The 20097-nt window shown below is 41.8% G+C and overlaps 1 protein-coding gene across 8 annotated transcripts in view; it reads right to left on the bottom strand.

Annotated features, from left to right (window-relative positions):
- Window positions 1–20097, bottom strand: part of LOC115500078 (transducin-like enhancer protein 4) — a 141900-nt gene that overhangs the window by 91834 nt on the left and 29969 nt on the right. For 3 of the 8 annotated variants that reach the window (XM_030294415.1, XM_030294416.1, XM_030294422.1), the window contains 2 exons: window positions 15647–15709; window positions 3845–3919 (listed from right to left, as the gene is read on the bottom strand). The exons of 1 other annotated variant lie outside the window; for it this stretch is intronic. In XM_030294415.1, the coding sequence (XP_030150275.1) occupies window positions 3845–3919; window positions 15647–15709 (138 nt within the window). The remainder of the gene's footprint in view (window positions 1–3844; window positions 3920–15646; window positions 15710–20097) is intronic. 4 more of the 8 variants (XM_030294419.1, XM_030294420.1, XM_030294417.1 and 1 more) reach the window with 2 other exon arrangements.

The raw sequence follows: 20097 nt of genomic DNA, 5'->3' as shown, positions 1-20097 counted from the left end.
GAGGAGAGAGATTTAAATCCACTGAATTTTAATATTTCAGCTTGAGCTGCAGGAGGTAGAGAAAGTCCAAATGAACTATTCCATCAGCACCATTCAAGCATGAACATTTTAATCAGTTTTACTTCCTTGGAGTTCTCTAACACAGTTTACGCTGTCATTCTGAAAGCACTTAACACAGAGAGTGTGAAAAACCACCAAGGCTTGTTATTGCCTTCACAATTGATGGCAAATAATTTTGCAGACTTCCTATCATTAAAATGTCACTGCTAAAAATTGAGGTTCAGCATTTCTTGTGCTAAACTGCATTTTCCTACAAACACCATGGCATACCTGTTCTTAAGGAATTTTTTTTAAGAGGGTGGGTTGTTGTTTTTTTTTTTTTTAAATGCATATTTCTACCTTTTTTTCCCCCTCAAAGAGGTTAAAAAGAGGGTGGAGGGAAATCCAAAGGAACCCCACTTTCTATTTTTACAAGCCAAATATTTTCTTCTCCAATGTTCATACTAACAAAACTTTTTTTTCCCCTAATGGTAGCTTCTTTAGTGAAATTCTTCTGAGGTTCCAAGCCAGTCTCCTTTATGAAGCATAAACCACATTCACACAGCATGTGCTGATTATATAGTGTAATGGATTTAAAAAGCATTTTAAGACAGTCAGATGACTCAATTTAATAATACAGGAAATGAAAACATCATTTCTAATTAGATCATATTACTGATTTAAAACTACAATTTGTGTGCTGTTCCAACAGTGTGATCTCGCAGAGATTCTAATTTAAAAACACAGTGGCTAGTAGGACACATGACAAGATCAAACTAGATACATAACATTCCCTCAGCCCATTTAGGGGAACTCCGGGAAAGCTTCAGGGAAATGTGAGATATGACCAACTCAAAACAAAACACAAAATACTGACTGTAAAATACAACACAGGAATTTTCCTGGGTTTTTTCCTTATAAATAAAAGATAAATGATATTTAACTTATTTCAATCTATCAACAGTTTTAAACTGAACATGACCTGTGAAAGAAATCATTATAACTGTGTTTCATTCCATTAAACACAACTAGCTTATTGTCAAGAGAACAAGCCGCCTCTCCAGGTTTCGGGCTCACTTCAGCATTTTGCATTTAAACTGCATGGATCACTGGTTTGGCTCATTTACCAATGAAGGTAGAATAATATTGCAGAGTTAAAAAGGTGCTTCATCAGATTTCATTAAATCTGGGAACATTTGCGCTTGTCTGGATGGTGTGCATACATATAAAACAGATACATACGTAGTGATAAACAAATGAAGGTCTGTCTGCAGGGGCTTTAGATGGGTCTTTGCCTCTTGAGAGGAAAATTTTCATTCCCTCAGGGGAGAAAACCATTGCCGACGACATTCCCAAAACCAAGTACAAAAATCTTAAGATTGACCCCCCTCATCACTTTGGGTAGCAAGTCAAAACAGCACCACCTAACAACACAAGCCATGAGAAGGGCAGGTGCACTGCGAATTCCACAATGTTACAAAACTGAAAACGACTGGACTGAAGGCACCGGCAGGGCTGAAATAGACAAAGACCACACACCTCAGAACAGTAGCAGCAGGAATGTATCAAGTCAGTTTGTAATGGGGCTCTTCCTTCTCACTTGGGTTGTGGCTCCCTAAAACTGCTGGGTTTGTTTTTCTATTTCTGCAATCTATTTTTCAGAACAGTCATATTATGTGACTGTGACTCCACTTCCTGCTCAAACACAAATAATCTGGAATCCTCCCCGCCCCCCAGATTCACAAACCGCTCGTGCTGCTTTGACAGCTTGCCCCTCTGAGTTAGCTCTTCAAGTAAGTTTTTAGGTCACAAAATTAAATTTGCTGTATTTTAATAATTGGACCCATATATATACAATATGTCTGTCAGTAACTTGACTACGGTCTAATAAATCATCCTTTCCCTGAGAAAAGGCAATCTGCCATCCCATTCAAAACAAAGTATGTAAAATGAAATAGATATGAAACAGTATTAAAACTATACTTGATTTTGCACTGAAGGGAAAGGAACTTGTTCTGACTTTTAGATCTTCCCTCACATTTTTAAGCAACATTCAACATAAAACAATGGGTTTTCGATTTAGATTAATCTCTCCACTGTACAGACGGCAACTAGTAAGACCGGAAAAAGAAACCAAACAGCCAGAAACAGCTGCTGCCAACCAGTCCTAAGTAAGGTAAGATGGCTACCTGCCTTGTAGCAGTTCACAGGGACAATGAACACTAAGCCAGAAGTGACCCAGCAGGGCCCCCGCCCGGAGTCCTCCCGCAAGCATTCTCTCCTTCAACAGCAGACAGTGGTGGAGTGCGTGAGAAAGGCAAGCTCTCTATCCCTGGTGACCTTAGGAGGTCTGGTGACCAAAACACATCCCAATGGGAAGCCCACGCAGGCTTCAAGCAAACACAACTGGAATATACGTATGTACCTAACTTTAACGCTTCTTCAACTTTCTAAAAAATGTGACATACTGCTATTTTCTGGAGATTTAGGAAATAAAAATTGTAAAATGTATTCATCTCTTCCCCATCCCCAGAGCTAGAAAATGTGCTCCAAACAAATCTACATGGCTTGTTCTGATTCAGCCTTCTTTCCGAGAGGGCACTTCCGAGGAACTAAAGGTTATTACCCCTTCCCATTTACTGTCTTCCAATTTACTACCCGTATTTTCTTGTGGTCAGAGGGACACAAGGTAAGAGCTCAAAATAGGCCATTAAAAAACAAGCTCCAATCGGACTAGTGTTCCACCACCATCGCCAGTGAGCCCAGAGTTCTGATTTCCTTGTTAAAAGACAGAGGCATAATTGAAGCAATATCTTCACTCCAGATTGATTATCAGGCGACCCTTATCCGCATCTTCACTCAGCAATTTGAATTTTAATGAAAGTAAATGGAATAATTAGCATTTCAAAGTGTGTTTGATACACTGAGAGGAAAAAAAAGAGAAAAGACTTTTGTGTATAACCTATACACAAAAGAAGTATTTGGGAGGGGGCAGAGAGAGGAAAGTATAGTTGTATTGTCTTCATTAGAATAATCTAAGGAAAGGCTTGTACCAGCTGCATAAATAGAGATGGATACTGTGTGCTTTTCAGCTAAGAGTTTCACCTTTATTATCCCTTATGCTGTAGCACCTTGTTTATTATGTTACCTTAATCCGAGAGAACAAAAATCTAAGTGGAGTCGGAGTGACTGTCCAAACTCATGAATTCCAGTAGGATTTCTATGCAACATTAATGCTACATTCGCCAGGAAGGGTTTTCTAACGGGGCCACGGATTCTGCCTAAAGGTGCACCTTTCACCTACTATTCCTACCACAAATGGCCGCTAGCCCTGAAGAACCACTCATCACAGGGGAGGAAGAGGAGCAGGGAGATTAAAAAAAAAAAAAAAAAAAAAAAAAAAAAACGTACAATTTATTTCACCTAAAATGGTATTAGTCTATATTTGTGGAAAGATCAAAGAAATCAATCAGGTCATTTTAACATCAGGGCAATCTCCATCTTTTTTTCAGGCCTAGCCCAGCAACAGGAACTGATTGCAAAGGTAAGAAATATTATGAAAAAAGAACTACCCAGGCTCCTTGGGGAGAATTTCTGCGAACATGTCCACTGGAACTGGTGAGAATGTGATCCAAAGTTTCTGAGGCAGCCATCCAATTTCACGAGACAGAAGGCAAAGTGCTTAATTCCACTTTGTGGTCCTCTATTGCCTTTTGCCCTTTTGATGGCACAAAATTTAAAAAGAGAGAGCAAGCGAGCTGATGACACACACTAAGATCAGAGCTAAAATGGAAAGGCCACGTACCCCAATGATGGCGTTCAGTTCGGCCATGGTCACCTGCTTGGCCCGTTCCACAGCCTGCACCACTTGTTGCTGGTGCTATAAATGAAGATCAGAAACAGAATACAATTATTTGCTTTCTAGTCAGTCAAGAACAGCTTTTCCTAACGCGTCCTCTAACTTCAATTACATGCAAAACAGGCTTTAGGGGTCTCCATACTTCACATAGAAGCCCTGTGGGGGCGGCTGACTGGACGTCTAGGGCAAGCTGGGTCTCTACTGCGGAGAAGGAACCGCAGGAACAGGGCATCTGACTGCGCCCCTACTACGGATAGAAGCAGCTTCGACTTCCCTCTGACGTCAGAGGTGCACTGTGACCCAACGTCTCCCACTGGCGCCGACAAACAAAACACACCCCGTCCCACCTGCTTTCTTTGTGCCCCCTTTTCTCTGCCCTCTACATAAAAAGTCTGAAAATATTTCCTAGCAGTACTTATTTTTAAAATTTCTCCTGGTATTTGTTACAGTAAGGACTAGAAGGCCACTTAGAATTAAACGTTTATCTTCTGGAAATGTGAAAAGTGTTCACGTTTTAATTTCTGTCGTGAAGGGCTGCATATTTATAAAAGAGATTAAAAATGTACAGCTTTGACTAGCAGTCAAGTTTAAGGACTTCAGGGGTTGCTTTCACCTGCGATAGAAAAACTAAAACCTACAAGTGTGTTATTTTTCTTTTGGAAAACAGGATGGAAAGTAGAGGAAAATCACTCCATCTAGCCATGGTTCAGTTCTAAAGAGAAGGAGCAGGACCAGGGTATTGGTAAGTTTTGTAATATTAAGAAAAATTAAGTAGAACAGGAGTCCCTGCACGAGGCGCTCGCTTGCATCTGGACATTCACGAGTGCTTGCACAAGTACCCCCAAATATAAATACTATTCTCCACCAAATGCACTGCAACACTCTAGTATCTACACACTCGAACAGGTCTCCTCTGGACTATTTTCAACTAGGTTTAGTGAATGAAGAGCCAAAAAGACTGTGCTACGAAACAGGCACTCCTCTGCATGGCTAGGGAGAATCTGGTCCTGTGGGACCCCAGGTGAGAAATGTAGCTGAAATGCACAGGAAGCTTAGCTAACCTATTGTCACAATACATACAAAGAGGTAAGCCATCCATTATATATGAAATTTCCCTTGGGCTACCTGGTACTACATTCCAAAACTCTCAAAGATGCAGATACTGAGATTAACTAGGGTGACCAATATTTCCACCTCCCAGCTGTGTAGGGTTAAGGGGAGGGTGTGGGAAAGGAAACTGCCTTAGTTATCCACATGTAGTGTTTTCACCCTTGATTTCCTAACGGAGATGTATACTTTATGCCTATAATCTAATGGAAAGAAAATTGTCAAAAGATCACTGCATTTTAAGATTTTACTAAACTCTGAACATTAAACTATGTACCTTTGATTTTTTTTAATTGTAAGAGTTTCAAAACAAGGGCTTAAGTTACAATCCCAAAGTCTTTCTAGATATCTCCATCCACTCTTACTGTTGAATAAAATATCTGCCAAAGTGAAATCATTGATTTCCTTCTTTCTTTGAAGACAGTGAAAGTCCTAAAGATTTATAAAGACACAGGAAGGAACAGAGAGGCACACTCAATAAAATGACCGGTAACAGCAGTTTTTCCTTGAAGCTAGACTAAGCAGTGTGTTAACCAGTCAGCACAGAGCTCATGTCTAGATTTAAAGCAATCCAGTTGTCAATGTCGGGAAAAAAGCAGTACTTGGAAAACAGAGAAAAAGACAACATGTAAGACGACTCTGGGATTTTTCTCATACTCAAAGTGAGCATACAGACAGAAACTATTATGGGATTTTCCACCTTTTACTTTCCAACATTCAATAACGGCTGCTCCGAACGTCCAAGAAACTGAAAACCAAAGGACCACGCGAACACACATCCAACCAACCACATATCATTCATTCCACTCATGCAACCATCCACTCAACAAAAGCCTTTTAAAGTGCTTACTCTGTGCAATTTCTGTATATTACTGAACTACTTCCACATTAGTGAAATGTCATCTGCTTTTTGTTAAGCATTCAAAGAACAGTTCTGGAAGATATGCAGAAAATACATCTATTTAGGGGCCTTTCTACCATGAAGACTGTTCAACTCTTGCTTCATAAACTGGATTCCAACTGCCAAGATGGGCAAAGATGCCTTAGGCAGTAGGGAGATCTTTCTGGCTCAGCATTAAAATATCAAGTGCATTTACTGAGAAAACCAGAAACACAGCAGTGAACCGTAACACTGACATCTGATGCTCCTATAGAAACTCTTGCTAAAAAGCTAAAATGACAATGGAAGTCATGATTCAGCTCCTTCGTTTTCTCTCCTGACAGTGGCCATGGGCTAATACCACATCTGAACTTTACCTGTCGTTCGGGATCTTACTTCCCTATTTCTGCTTACAACTGTGAATCATCTGCTGTTTAAGGACCTTTTGAACAGAAGCTCCCTAAGGCAAGGAGTGCCTCCTCCCCATGGCTCTGAAAGCACCAGAAACACCTCCACTTCGACATAGCTCACTCAGCCACATGGTAATAACACCAGGTAAGGTGAGAAAATTAAAACTCAGGAAAGAAGGGGCAAGCGATCACAAAAGAAAAAAAAGGAACACTGGAGGAAGAAGCCCCAGATACCCTCAGAAAGTGACCCAGAGGTGGCATTTTGTTTTCCGTTTCCAAATTTCAACAAATAAGCTGACTCAGAAAACAGAGCGAGTGTTCGCATCTTAGAATCCTGATGGCTTTCCCGTTCTGTGTGTCATCTCCTCCCCTTCTCTTCCCCTTCCCCGTCTGTCCCTCTTCCTCCCACTCCACCCGCCATCTCCTTTCCTCTCCCACTGCCTGCTTCCCCTCTGCCACCTCACCACAAGTGATGACACTGCCTCCAGCCCCAGGCCGGCCTGCAGAAGGCATCAGCGCTCTGGCCTCTTACTGCTCGAACTGCTCACTCAGGGGGGCTCCCATCGCAACCTTCTACAGGCACCACCAAATAAAATGCTAAGGCAAATACATCGATAAAGTCTAAGGCAAGGGGGGGAGGGGGCTCTAACTGGGATTTGCAAGAGAAAAAAAATGCCCAATTATTTATTCTTTACAATACTGTGACTTTTAATTTTAGAAAAGAAATCCTTAAAAAAACAAAACCTATAATGTGATATGGCTGTGTGACTCTAAATTTACTAAAAATCATTGAATTGTACACTTAGAACAAATGATGTGTAAGTTACATATCAATTAAATACCGTAATTTAAGGAACACCAGCATGGATGGGGGGAGGGGAAGGCCACGAAAATGAAATTCGATACATTAATCACCTGCCTACTTAACTTTCATCATAATTTTTTTTTTTTTTTGCATTTGTCCAGCAAAGTACTGAGGATAACTTTTTTTAACAAGAAAGAGACTGAAACAACAGAAGTCCTAAGTCCAACAAGGCCTGCTGAGAAACAGACCTTAACAAACCACGGAGATGTGTACGATAGATATTTAACGTATGTTTTTGGGAAGAGACTACAATGACAATGCCCGCCAGGCCAATACTTTAGGGTATGGCGATAGATGTAGTCCTTCTAATAACAAGAAAAAAACCCTCTACATTACAACTGAGAATTTTGTTTTAATACTCACCCATCCTCCCTTACCTCCCTTACTAATAAGGGTAGTGGGGAGTTAAAGGCAGAGGTGTAAAATGAAGTAGGATTCTTCCAATGAACCACTGACATTCCTGACACGTGGAGATGCAAAAGTGAGCAACTGAGATAATGGCCCCACTACTGCTCGGAGAACTCCCGGGCATGGAGCATCTTATACAACACAGGAGAGCAGGGTAGAAGGAATGCCTAGCACACTTCCTGGAGCATTGGGAAAGGCTTTGCTTTCTTATTCACTCATTCAATTCTTTATTAAGAACCTACTGTGCACCAGGCAACTGGGGCAGGCACTAAGACAAGAGTCATGAACAAGACACTTGGTGAATGAGGAACACGGCGCTTGGTAATTACAACCGGAGAGTAATTTCCATGACGAAAATTACAGGATGCTATGCAATCACTTAGTGGGGAAATATCTCGTGGGATCTTAGGGCTGAGGGAAGATTCCCTATGGAACCGAGACGTGAAGGGTGTGCAGGAGTTCTGTGGGGGAAGCAAGGAGAAAAGAACCCCAGGCAGAGAGAAGAGCATGGGCGAAGTCCCTGAAGGAGAAAGGAGTTTCTCGGTCAAGGAAGAGAATGAACGTGTGGCTGCAAGAGAAGAGTAGGGTAGGGGAAAAGTTGGGAGAGACAAACGTTAAGGTAGGATTTTGAAAGCCTTCTTGGGCCTGGCAAGACACAGGTGCAAAACTTTCAGGTGGAAGAGGCATCCACAGAAAGAGCCGAGGTCAGCACCCAGAGTCACGTGAGGACAGCACGGGCATACCGTACCGAACCCCCAGGGAAATCTGTAAGGTAGGAGGAGCCCAAAACGCTGCCGGGCTTTGCCTGACATGCAAAAAACTTGGGACTTTATTCTGGTTATTTAAAAATCTTAAAGCAGCTGAGTGCTATCAGTTCTGCTCTTTAGGAAGATGGACCCGGGATAGTAAAGAACAGTAATGAAGCTGGATGACAGGGAGGTGAACCAGACAGGAGGGAGAACAGGTAGAAGGCTAAAGCAATTCTCCAGGGTGAAAGAGAAACCCGAACTTGGACCAAATGCCCCTCCCGCTCATGAGACTCATTAGCCACATGTACAGAGAAAGCCACTCAATCAGAACTAGAAAAGGCCTTCAGAAATCATGGACCCAGAAGGCTGTAGTGCCCCAGGCACTGTAACAACAAACCGACCCCCTTTCCCAAATGCCTACAGATTTCCAAATGCTGCCCCGGCGGAGGGCATCCGGGTGGTAGCGTCACAACTGTCAACCACAACCCAAAAGCACTTCCTCTGTCACACCCAACAAGCAGTCTCTGCTTCATCATATCCTCTGGAAGGGACCTCACTACCTCATGCACAAGCTTCTCCCACTTGGGGATAATGGGCTCTAACACTCATTAGAAATCTCTCCCTCCAGGACTTCTTCCCAGGGGACCCAATGTTGCCTCTACATTCTCCTCCCCTGGAGTGCACTTCAAAGTCATGAAAACGACATAATGGATGTTCTCACTTTCTCTACTCCAGGTTAAACATCTCCAGGCCGCTGGCTCTAGGCCACTTATCCTCTGACCACGCCTCTGGTCACGTCCTAGGTGGCAAGAAAGAATAGTCCAGGTATGGCTAAAGGGGTCAAATCTGAGTGAAAGGGTCACTCCGTATCCAGTAAGTCAGGCTAAAATCCTACTGGGCCTTTTCAGCAACTCTACCAAGTTAACTAGCACAAATAAGCTTTAACTTCAAATCAGCCTTTCCTCAATGGTAGCCCAAGAAATGTTAGTCCCACAAGAAATTAGGCATTACTTGAAACACCTGTTTAATTTGGCTAATACCTGGTGAATGGCAGGTCTTCCCTGAGCTGCGAATCTCAAAGAGAGTGAATATACATGCAGGGTTTTCCAAACAATTTTGGCTGTGGAACCTGGGATTAAAGCTTGGGAAATGCTGCCCAAGGCTTTTTCCTACTGACCATTTAGCCTAACCTTCTCCGTTCTCAGCCACATGAGGACAGAGCATTCTTCACGGACCTGTCCAATAAGTTCGACAGTCCATACTTTCCACCGGAACTTTCTGCAACGTTGGAAACATTCTAAATCTGTGCTAATAACATGGTAGCCACTAGCCACATACAGATGGATACTGAGCACATGAAATAGGGCTAATGTGACTGGGAAACTTAATTTGTAACCTTATTTAACTTTGATTAATTTTAATTTAAATCTAAATAGCTGCATATGGCTTTGGCTACTATATTAGACATTACAAGCTCTATTTAAAGTATTATAAAGCTTAGCTCCAGTAACAACCCAATCACTACCTACCTGAAAGTCAAAGAAATGAGGTTTCTCAAATGCACCTTAATTTTTTTAGACACACACAGACATAGAGCTTGGCACTGTTGCCTTTGAAAGGAGGCCGACGTGGAAACCTGCAGAAAAGTTCTCCCTCCTGGGAATCATTTACTTGCTGAGGGCAAGCAGGCCATAATGCCACCCTAAGGATCTCACCAGACATCCAACTGTCACCAAAATGCATGGTCACACAGAACGAGCCAACTGGTCAAACCGTGGAACACGGGACAGCATTATAATCCCTGATGCCTCATTCAGTATTGTGAGGAAGGAAAAACAAAACAAAACAGATTTTAAACGAAAGGCTGTCCAATGTGAGTAATCAGAAAGCGAGACAAAATCCAAAGTCCCAATCTAGGCAGATTAGTCATTTTTGAACATTCCTTATATATACAGCACTGTCGTAACACGTTACCAGCACTGACAAAACGGCCCTGACTGGAAAGCAGACATGTCCTGTGAAGGCTGCTGGCATTTAATGAACGATCTCTGAAGATGGTCTTACGGGTGTCACATACTTATCAGGGGATCTCTGGTGATTTCAGCCAAGCTCACCTACATCAAACCATGTTATCACAAGCCACTGATTCCTTACAAAGTTAACAAGCAATAAGATGAGTTAACCTGGTGCCATTATGAGGCGAGAACACTGCCACCAGTGCATGTAACCACTGTATTTTGTTCATTTCTTCCCTGAGGCGCAATATGAAAGTGACTGATCACATTTTTCAACTTCCATTTTACAATTATTCTATACATGCAAAATGTGGTTCAGAGTAATTCAGTCCCCTATTAACCCAGGTACCAACAAGACAGCATTTGAGAAACACTCCTATCTCATACTATAGAAGGGGTATGTTTTCCATTAAATCAAAAGGACCAAATTTATGGCATGTCCAAAATAGAAATTGATGCATCATGGCTATTCTTGCCTTTTGGAATTGGAATTTAAATCAACACGTATTATCACTATTATGTAATTGTATACTATTTTCTACTATTTAAGTGCAATGAGCAACCAAATAAATCTACAGAATTCTAGAGGAAAACACTATTTGGTTCTACTCATTAGATAAGCTAACAGGGTAATAAAAACCAAGTTATGAGTTAAAATTAAATTTGCACCAGAAAGCATTCAACTTGGAATGGTCTCTTTTCCCTAGGTAAAGAGAAGAATAACAATAAAAGGTTGAAAAATTTCACTCTTAATTTCCCTTTTATACCCTAAAATTTCCAATGACCAGAGAACTCCTGTCAAATGTGGTCAAAAGAATGATTTAAATTCTTTATTTCATTTACTAAATCAAAATTTTCACACACAAGGGAAGAAACAGCCAGTTGCTGGTAAGCCCAGGCCCCAAAGCCGGGCTCCGCCATGACTTCGCCTCAGCTTGGAGAGGACGAGTCCACAGGGGTCCTCCACCAGCCTTCTAAGCAGTTCTGCTCCCACTTAAGTAACTCAAGAAACAAGAAACGGGGGTTGAGAGAACGGGCACTGAAGGGGAGTCCGAATTTACTAGCATCTTTCAATGTTGCTGAGGCCCCGTAAGATCTACAGGTCTACAAGATAGCTCCTGAAATCACTGATGAAGACAGAGTCCACCCATAAGCTACTCATAAGAACAAAACTAACTTCAGCTAAGCAACCAGGTATTTTGACCATAGCCAGTCCCCAAATGGACTGACAAGTTTGTTTTCTAGATAGCTTCGCAGGTGAAATACAGACCCCGTCCAAGACCACTGCGTCTCTGGAGGTGAGTCTACAGGTTAAACTCCGTTTGGATCTTTGCTTGCTGGCTGAGAAGATTCGGGTGTTGCTAAACTGGAAAATTAATTTTTGGAGCTAGAAGGGAATTACCCTCGGGGCTACCTAATATGCCTCACTGAGATTTTTAGCTAGTTGACAGCCCTGGGTTCGGTTTTAATTTACATTTCTTTTCCTCTCTAAGAAGGACATTGGAGAGGAAGATAACTAACTCATTCTTCCAAAAGGCAATGACTAAACGGTGGGGGGGGGGGGGGGGGGGTTTGGTTCCAGGTCTTCTCAAAAAGGAAACTCAGAGCTTTGCTGCTCTGCTGCACCGATCCCTACTGCCGCCCAACAGCAGAAGGGGTTATGGTGTGCTAAGCTGAACGTGGGTAATCCCAAGTAATCCTCGCGGTGACGGCATGCCGCCCAGGCTATTATTAACCTCATGTACAGATAAGGAAACTGAGGCTTAGAGAGGCGAACCACTGGCTAAAGGTCACCCAGCTTTACTTGGTTAGAGTAAGCCTTGCAATTTGTAACAGGGAGGCCAGGACTCAACCCAGATCCAACTGTCATCATTCTGGCATCTCCTGCTGATGGAACTGCCAATGGGGAGTTGATTATTTATAGCTCCTCCCCTGCAAATGAGACCCAAAGCGGGAGAAAGAAGAACTTCCTACTTACTACACTGAGGTCTGCCTTTTAAAGAAAAAACTTGTAGGCTGGAGAACAGAGATCAGTCCTACCCATTTCTAAGAGCCAAAAGAAAGTGGGAGAAAAAAACAGCTTCAGACAAGTGAGGACTCACTCATAAGCTTTCCTTAAATTCTGGTATTAAGGCTCTTACAAAATTTTTAGAACTTTTATGTGATAGTGACTCACTTTAATGACAAAAGTTGGCAATATCTTTGTCTAATGTCTGGGACTTCGGAAGTAGTCGTATATGATTGCAACAAGCACATCGTTAAAATATACATTGGCTGTAACTCTAAAAAATGTTTTTGTGAAATCTAACAGGAAAATGTTTTTTTCTGTGATTGTTTCCTGCGATATGTAGACACGTTTCAAGTGCTTCTGAACTACAATTATGCAACTCATTTCTAAAAAAAAGGTCTTGCAGGGGCGCCTGGGTGGCTCAGTCGGTTGAGCGTCCGACTTCAGCTCAGGTCATGATCTCAAGGTCTGTGAGTTCGAGCCCTGTGTCGGGCTCAGTGCTGACAGCTCAGAGCCTGGAGGCTGCTTCGGATTCTGTGTCTCCCTCTCTCTCTGCCCCTCCCCAGCTCACGCTCTGGCTCTCTGTCAAAAATAAATAAACATTAAAGAAAAATTATAAAAAATAAAAAAATTAAAAAATAAAAAAAAGTCTTGCAGTTAAAACTAAATGTATTTAATAACTGCCATTCAGTATTATACGTGTGTTTTTAAATTTTAGAAGATGGGGTACACTAGCCACAAGCAATAAATATTAAGCAGGTACACTAATGAGCATGTGGGGGCTAAATTAAAAACAGACTTCTCAAAGTATGTGAATTTACCTCTTGTTCCTGTCAAACTCCAAAAAAATCCTTTCAGCTACCGTCCTGTAGCTTATGTACTAGTCTTCAGGGAATGTTTTTCTTTTTTTCTAAATACAATCATTTAATTTTTAAATAAAAACGTTTTAAAATAAATTCTAATGCCACAGCTGCCGTTTTGGCAGTGAGACTGTCACACAGAGAGCCAGTGTTAAAAGATCAGATTAAGAGCCTTCAGTCCTGGCACCGAGTGACGCTCGCAGCCATGCAAGAGTGATTTTCCATGCCTCTGAAGAGACAGGAAATAGAATTCATCTTCCTCTAATAACCTGCCTCTTCCCCTCCCTCCAGATTACGGTCCATCTGGCCTCAGGACAGAAGCGAGGAGTCTGATGCTCGCAGAATGCCCAGAAGATGAGACAAGGTGGGCAATGTTCAGACACAAAACATCAGAGAGGCCTGGGTTAGACAGGAACAAACGTGTCTGTGGCCCACACATGAAAAGATAGACACACACCGTAAGGAACTGAAAAGAGAGGAGCCAATTAAGTCCAAAGTAAGCAAAAGAAAAGATACACACAGAATTAGGATTCAGAAAATTATGACACACGTCATTCATTACACACAAGTCAAGGATTTCAACCAAGAAATGTGAAAAGTTTCGGGGAAATAAACAGTAAGTGGTGAGATCATGATGCTGTCTCCCCAGCTAAAGCAGAGAAAAGGAGTTGTGAGTAGCTCCCCATGGCTTTCCTCTGCAGGGTCCCACTTCCTTGGCCAAGTGATTCCAGTCCAGTCTTGCTCAGAACCACTACAATTACACACTCCCTTCCTGCTGGGCCCGCTCACACAAACACCGTAACTCATATGGGAAAGCAACCTATTTGCAAATGAGCTCCACCAACACCCCCACGACCTCGTTCCACGGCTGTGTATGAGCCCACAGATCCTGCAAAAAGGCCTCGGGAATAAGCTCCACCAGTGATTCTATATGGGGGTGTATGCCTGCAAAGGCCTCAAGTCTAATAGTACCTCGGGGATAGTTCAAACTCTCCCCTCTACCTTGGGGTGGAAGACCTCAGTGTGGCTACAGCTCTGTGGGTTACACATCCTTCCCCTCCCCCACCACGAGGCAGAGTGGCCTCCCACACTGGTCTGACTCTGCTTCCTAAAGAAATGCAAACAGCCCTCTTGACTCTGCCTCCCACTCCACCCAATCCAGTCACAAAAGCAAATCCTGAGAAGAAATAGGTAAACGGGGATATAGCGGGCAGTGGTTTTGTGGTCACAGCGAAAGGGGGAGAAAGACAACTCATCCTTTGTTGTTTGTGGTCCAGCAGAGCATTTGAAATCAGGATATTAACTCGGGTCCACGGTTTGTGAACATGAGCACCTCCGTGGGATATGTATCCGATGAAAGGTACCCATGGTTACCGAGGTCTAACCTAGTTCAAACCAAGTAAGAAGTCGCAGAGGAATCCACGTATGTATGATACACGCCCATGCGCAAATGCCCGCCGCACGCCAACATCAGCACGTGCCCACTGGTGGGCAGGCAGAGGGACCGCTCTCCTGGACAGCAACGCCACAACACATCCGGAAAAGTGAAGGGTGGGACAGTGCTCCTAGCCCACAGCACAAAGCTCAGTGGCTGCGAGACATGCAGACAGTCCATGAGGTAGCTCCTTGCCTTCTGACGGCTGAGCTGACCCGAGCAGATGAAGGATTCAGTAATCCCGAAGCGAAAGTGATCTCTTTCTAGCACTTTCACCTCAACTTTGCTAACTACCAAAAGCAAGCGAGCAAACCAGAGGAGGGGAAAAAAGCCACAAGGAAGCCACCGCGCACTAGAAATGCACCTTCTTGTTCCCACACAAGCGTGTCTGCGGACAGCGTGCACTTCCACGGTGGTGAGCAAGAGGAAGCGTGTGAGCCATCCAACAGGCCGTGGCCATGCATGAAGGCTGCGGTACCCAGAGCACGGAGCCCACGGAGCCCATCCCGTGCATCTTTTTCCAAGTGCACACACGTTGCTAAGACTTCATCGGGTAAGAAGTAACTTTTGAAAAGCAGCCGGCCAAAAGTTACATTAGTTTGTCTGCTACGGAAAGCACTTTCTACGGACAGGTCTTCCGCCGGCTCTTAATGCCCGGTGACAAAAATGTAGGACAAGCCCTTCTGGGCGATTTTTCAATCTACCCTGTTAGATGCCATTATGAAAACCAGTCATAATTCTGAGCAACACTATATCGTCCAACGACAGCAACACATTTTAACAATTGGATTTTGCTTCACACATTAGAAAATGTTCCATTATATGAACACAATTATATTCCGCTGAATGTTAATAAGATGTAGAAGTTGGAATGTGAACACTGTATCTTAGAAATGTGCCATACAAACACCAAGAGACTGACAAGGCCAAAGAGACAGTTCCACAATCTCTTTTCTGCAAAACCACTAAAATGGCACCTTCTAGCCCAGCGCCTCAAACCAACTGCCTTACCTCTTGGGACAGGAAGGGAATGACTTGTGCACAGATAGCATTCAGCCTCTTGACAATCTCTGCCTGTATAAAAATAAAAATAAAAAATAAAATAAAAAGGAAAGGAAAGCAATAAACAGAACAGTCAGCTGGTTACACATTCCCGAAATATTAACAGGATGATATTAAAACACACTTTATATTCTGGCTGGCGTATTTCCTAAGGAAGAGGAAAACTCTCATCAGCGAGCCCATTAAAAGGAGGCAGTGACAACAGTGCCACATTAATAGCACGATTTATTAACCAGCATTCATCTTAAAAAGTCAACCTTCAAGCACCAGGACAACATAAAAAGGAATTTGATTTTCATGACTGGGAATCAGTTTTCAAAAGTCTTCAATAAGACCCTTGTTCATTCTGATGTGTTTATTCATAAAACCTTGAGTTTTTAGAGTTTTGATAGTAAAGATACATTCTTCCCTCCATCCCAATTTCTCTCAGTTAGTAACTCACTGGATTTCTACAGCTGTGGTCTTTGCTTCAAGTCCCCAACCTCCCAAAAGAATAGCACCCAACCAAGTCAGGTAAGTTGATTAATTCAGATCCTTAGTTATAAATTCTTGGGAAATAGTGTATTTTCACCAATCATGAAAATTTCCAAATGTGTCCCGCCGCCTGGGCTTTCACTGTGCAGAAGTGTAGAACACAGTAAAATTTTCCTAGACTTAGCAGAAAGCAATTTGTATGTATATGAAAACTAACCTTGCGAACGTTAATTATTCCTATACTATAGAGCTGTGAAGTTCCAGCAATATCTGGTAATATAGTCGAACCTCTAATAATTTAAGTATAGAAATTTTCTATCAATAGGATACTACAGTAATTAAAAAAAAAAAAAGACATACCCCCCCTCCCCCCGCCAACTTTTCTTTAAAAATTTACCCAGAGCTTCACTCATGTTCATCTTAATTTGTATTATCAGATGGCTCCTTATACAGTTCGGTATGGGACATGTAAGCACAGGGTTTTGTACACACATATATGCAAAATAGCTTATATTTTAATAACGGGGTGGGGTGAAGGACAGGAGAGAAGTGTTGAGAGGCAGCAAATGTAAAGCAATTACTATTCCTGAGACATTCTTAAAATACATTCCATCCAGGGTCAGTTTCTCATTTTATAAGAGGACAAAAATGCTCTTTTTCTTGCGAAGTCATTACCAGAATGACAGCGACACTCTACTTGTGCAATCTAGGTTTCCTTCTTTCATCAGCAACCCTTTTGACTTTGCAGCTATGCAATCTTTTAAATGCCAGCACCTTAAAAACTCTGCCAGCCAAGAGAAAACACAAATTCACCATGAAGGAAGTTTCAAACCTAAGCTTTCCACCCCAGCCTGCATTCCTAACAGGATGGACAAAAACCCAGCACCAATATGCAGCAGTGAATAAGGACCCAACTGCGCTGACCTGATTTAATTTACTGCACTGGCCCCGTGGAGCATTTAGCTACCCTTTAAGAATGCTTAAACCACCATGAAAAGCTGCAATGGGAATCACCAAACCACTCTCCACCTGGACGGACATACCACAGTGGTTATGGGGTGAAATTCCTGTGTGAGCTGAGAAAATAGAGTAGCATTCACCAGACCGAAAGCATTGCATCTCAAAGGCATTTGGTTGTTAAGCTTTTTGTAGGGAGAGGTGGAGGGCGAGAGAATAAAAGATAATGAGACACTTTGGGGCAGACCAAACTGATGATTCTAATGCTTAGAACCATCTGCCAAGCATATTTTCCTCATTATGTTGTTTACATAAATAAAATAGTCCCTTGCTAGGAGGGTTTAAAAATGTGTGGGCACATAAGAAAACTGAGTTCTTTAGTTTGCCTACATAATCTAGGCAATAAAAACTACTCTAAGGAAACTTACCCATCAGGCAAAATAAAGACCAAAAGGTATTTATTTGGCCTCTTCAATTTTGGACCCAGGCTATTTTAAGTCTGAGCAACCTTGGGAGGAAAAACAGCACATTGAGTATTCTTAAGAATAAATTTAAAAAGTTCATTTATTCCCGTATATTTAACATACATAACAGAAAAAGGGGAGGATCTTCCAAACTTTTTCTTTATAGGTCTCCTTTTGTTCAAAAGACTTCTTAATTTCTTTTAAGTTGTCATGCCAATGGATTTTTCATGGTCAGGCTAATTGGCAGCGGGGGGGGGGGGGGGGGGGGGGGGGGGAATGTGTGTGTGATTTCATAAAATTAAGCAGGTCATTCCTCACTTTGAAAGCTAAAGTTGCCTCGGAAACACTGCTGCTTCCATGGTCAACTAATTTTGTCTCTTTTGTCCCACAGGACCCAGCTTTAGGGAGGCATCATTTATTTACAGGCCTTTCCACTGGGCTTCAGTGATCAGCCAATAATACTGTGGACACACACTTCTAATGGCCTGTGTTTTGAAACTGAGTCTAATCTAATGGCGAGGGGCCCAAACTCCTTTTCCAGCACAGCCATTAAAGGATGTAGGTTATTGCTGTTGTCACCATTGATATTTGTCATTGTAATGTAATTAGGGCCCTAAAATGATGCATTACAGCCCTTGGCACAGCTTCTATTAAAATCTTTTCTTCTGCTCACTGAACTGCGACCTGCTTTCTGATGAATAACAGACAGACAGCTTTAGGGTAAGGAGCAGATTCATCAAAGAAGTATTTTTCAGCTTTGGGGAAAGAGAGGGAAAAAAAAAGGCAACCTAGGAGGAAAAGCACTAGGGGAGGAAAAGCCACAATACACATTTGAATTTCATCTGACCACTTGAAATTCTGATTGCGTCTGATGAATCTTGCTTAGACAATATATCCCCAGTCTTCGAATCACATGGTTAATCAGGGCTCTAATCTGCTATCCATCAGCCTACGCCAGGGCTGCAGCTTCCAATCAGATTGATAGGTGATGTGGCTCATGCTTCCCTGAGCAAGTACATTCACAGATAACCCATTTCAACAGGCAAGATTCTGAAATACTGCTGTCAGGGCTGCTGGCTCTGTTCTCGTGGTATTCGAGGCCTTACGGACACTGCCAGACTATTGTCTGTAGATGCCCACAATATTCCAAAATGGCATTAATGGCCCCAGTGAAAGGACGATTGTGCCAAAACAAGACAAAATCATTTGTTTTCACAGCCATAATTTGTGAAATCCATTAATAATCTTTGATACTTCTATATTATGTCTTCCTCTAGCCATCAAGACGGTCATTTAAAAATAAGTTTTACATGTATTTTCCTTCTCTCAATTCACTACCATTCTATGAACTGCCCCTGTAATTTCCCACCTTTATGCCACCCTCCAATAAAAAGAACCAACAAATGACCACCCCCCCACACACACATGCACACAAAACCAACAAATTGGGCAAAATATTTTAGAAAAGGGCATTCTATGAAAATACCTTGGCTGCGCACTCAGCGCTTGGCACATGAATGCTGACAGTCTAACTAAGTAGTTAGTAATGGAACAGAAAAACACAGGCAAAAAGCTTTCATCCCTTTTTCCTTCACACTCCAACTCCGTAACTATCGGAGGATGTATTAACTACCTTGCAACATGGGAAAGCAACATCAGGCATTGAAAAGAATGCCACATTTCAGTCATTAGATTAAAAAAGTAACAAATCCTGGAGAACACGATATCAAATACATATTTTCTTTATCACTTACAACAAATGACATTAGTCATTTAAGTGAGACAAAAAAACTGGCTAAGCCTACCCTTGAATTGAATTACATTCCCTCATAGTTGTAACATAATAAAAATCTAATTTTTATTTAGATTACTTCCGCCTAGATGATTTCCTTAAAAAATTAAACAAATTTTATTTTTATGACATAATAAACTTGAAAGAAAGTACAGATAACTTTATTTTAGTAATCAAAGAGATGTATCAGAAGCAATTATTGGCTTAAAAAAACATTTCTTGGGAGTTTTAGTCTCTCATCAAAATAGGAGCCATACTACTACCCAGTACTGTTGAAATAAAACAGAATAACAAAACATTACTAAGAAACCATTTTAGCAGCCCAATCAGAAAACAACAACAAAACACAACCAATTATAGTTTCAGAAAAACATTCTTGAAGAATAACATTTCACAATTAATTTGCTTTCTACACAGGTTTCTTCGCCAAAAACATTTTCAAGAGAGACTCCGTTTTTTTTAAGTTTTTATCAGGAACATACATTCACCAATTAAATAAAACACTTCTAAAAAGTGATGAAAACGTTCTTCTTATTCCATCTGAAATCCTTTCTGGAGTATGTACAAATAATCTTGCAAGCCTCTCCTTCACCCAGAACCAAAGATTGTAATTTTTTATTTCAATCAGAAAATCAATTATCTTCATTTGTTCATTGATCTGTTCCAAATGTTCTAAGAAATGGCCTAACTTCGGGAACTGATCCTGCTTGCCC

This window comes from Lynx canadensis, chromosome D4, assembly GCF_007474595.2.
Source record: "Lynx canadensis isolate LIC74 chromosome D4, mLynCan4.pri.v2, whole genome shotgun sequence".
NCBI lineage: Eukaryota > Metazoa > Chordata > Mammalia > Carnivora > Felidae > Lynx > Lynx canadensis.
The sequence above is the reverse complement of the archived record's forward strand: the minus strand, read 5'-3'. Positions and strand labels throughout refer to the sequence as shown.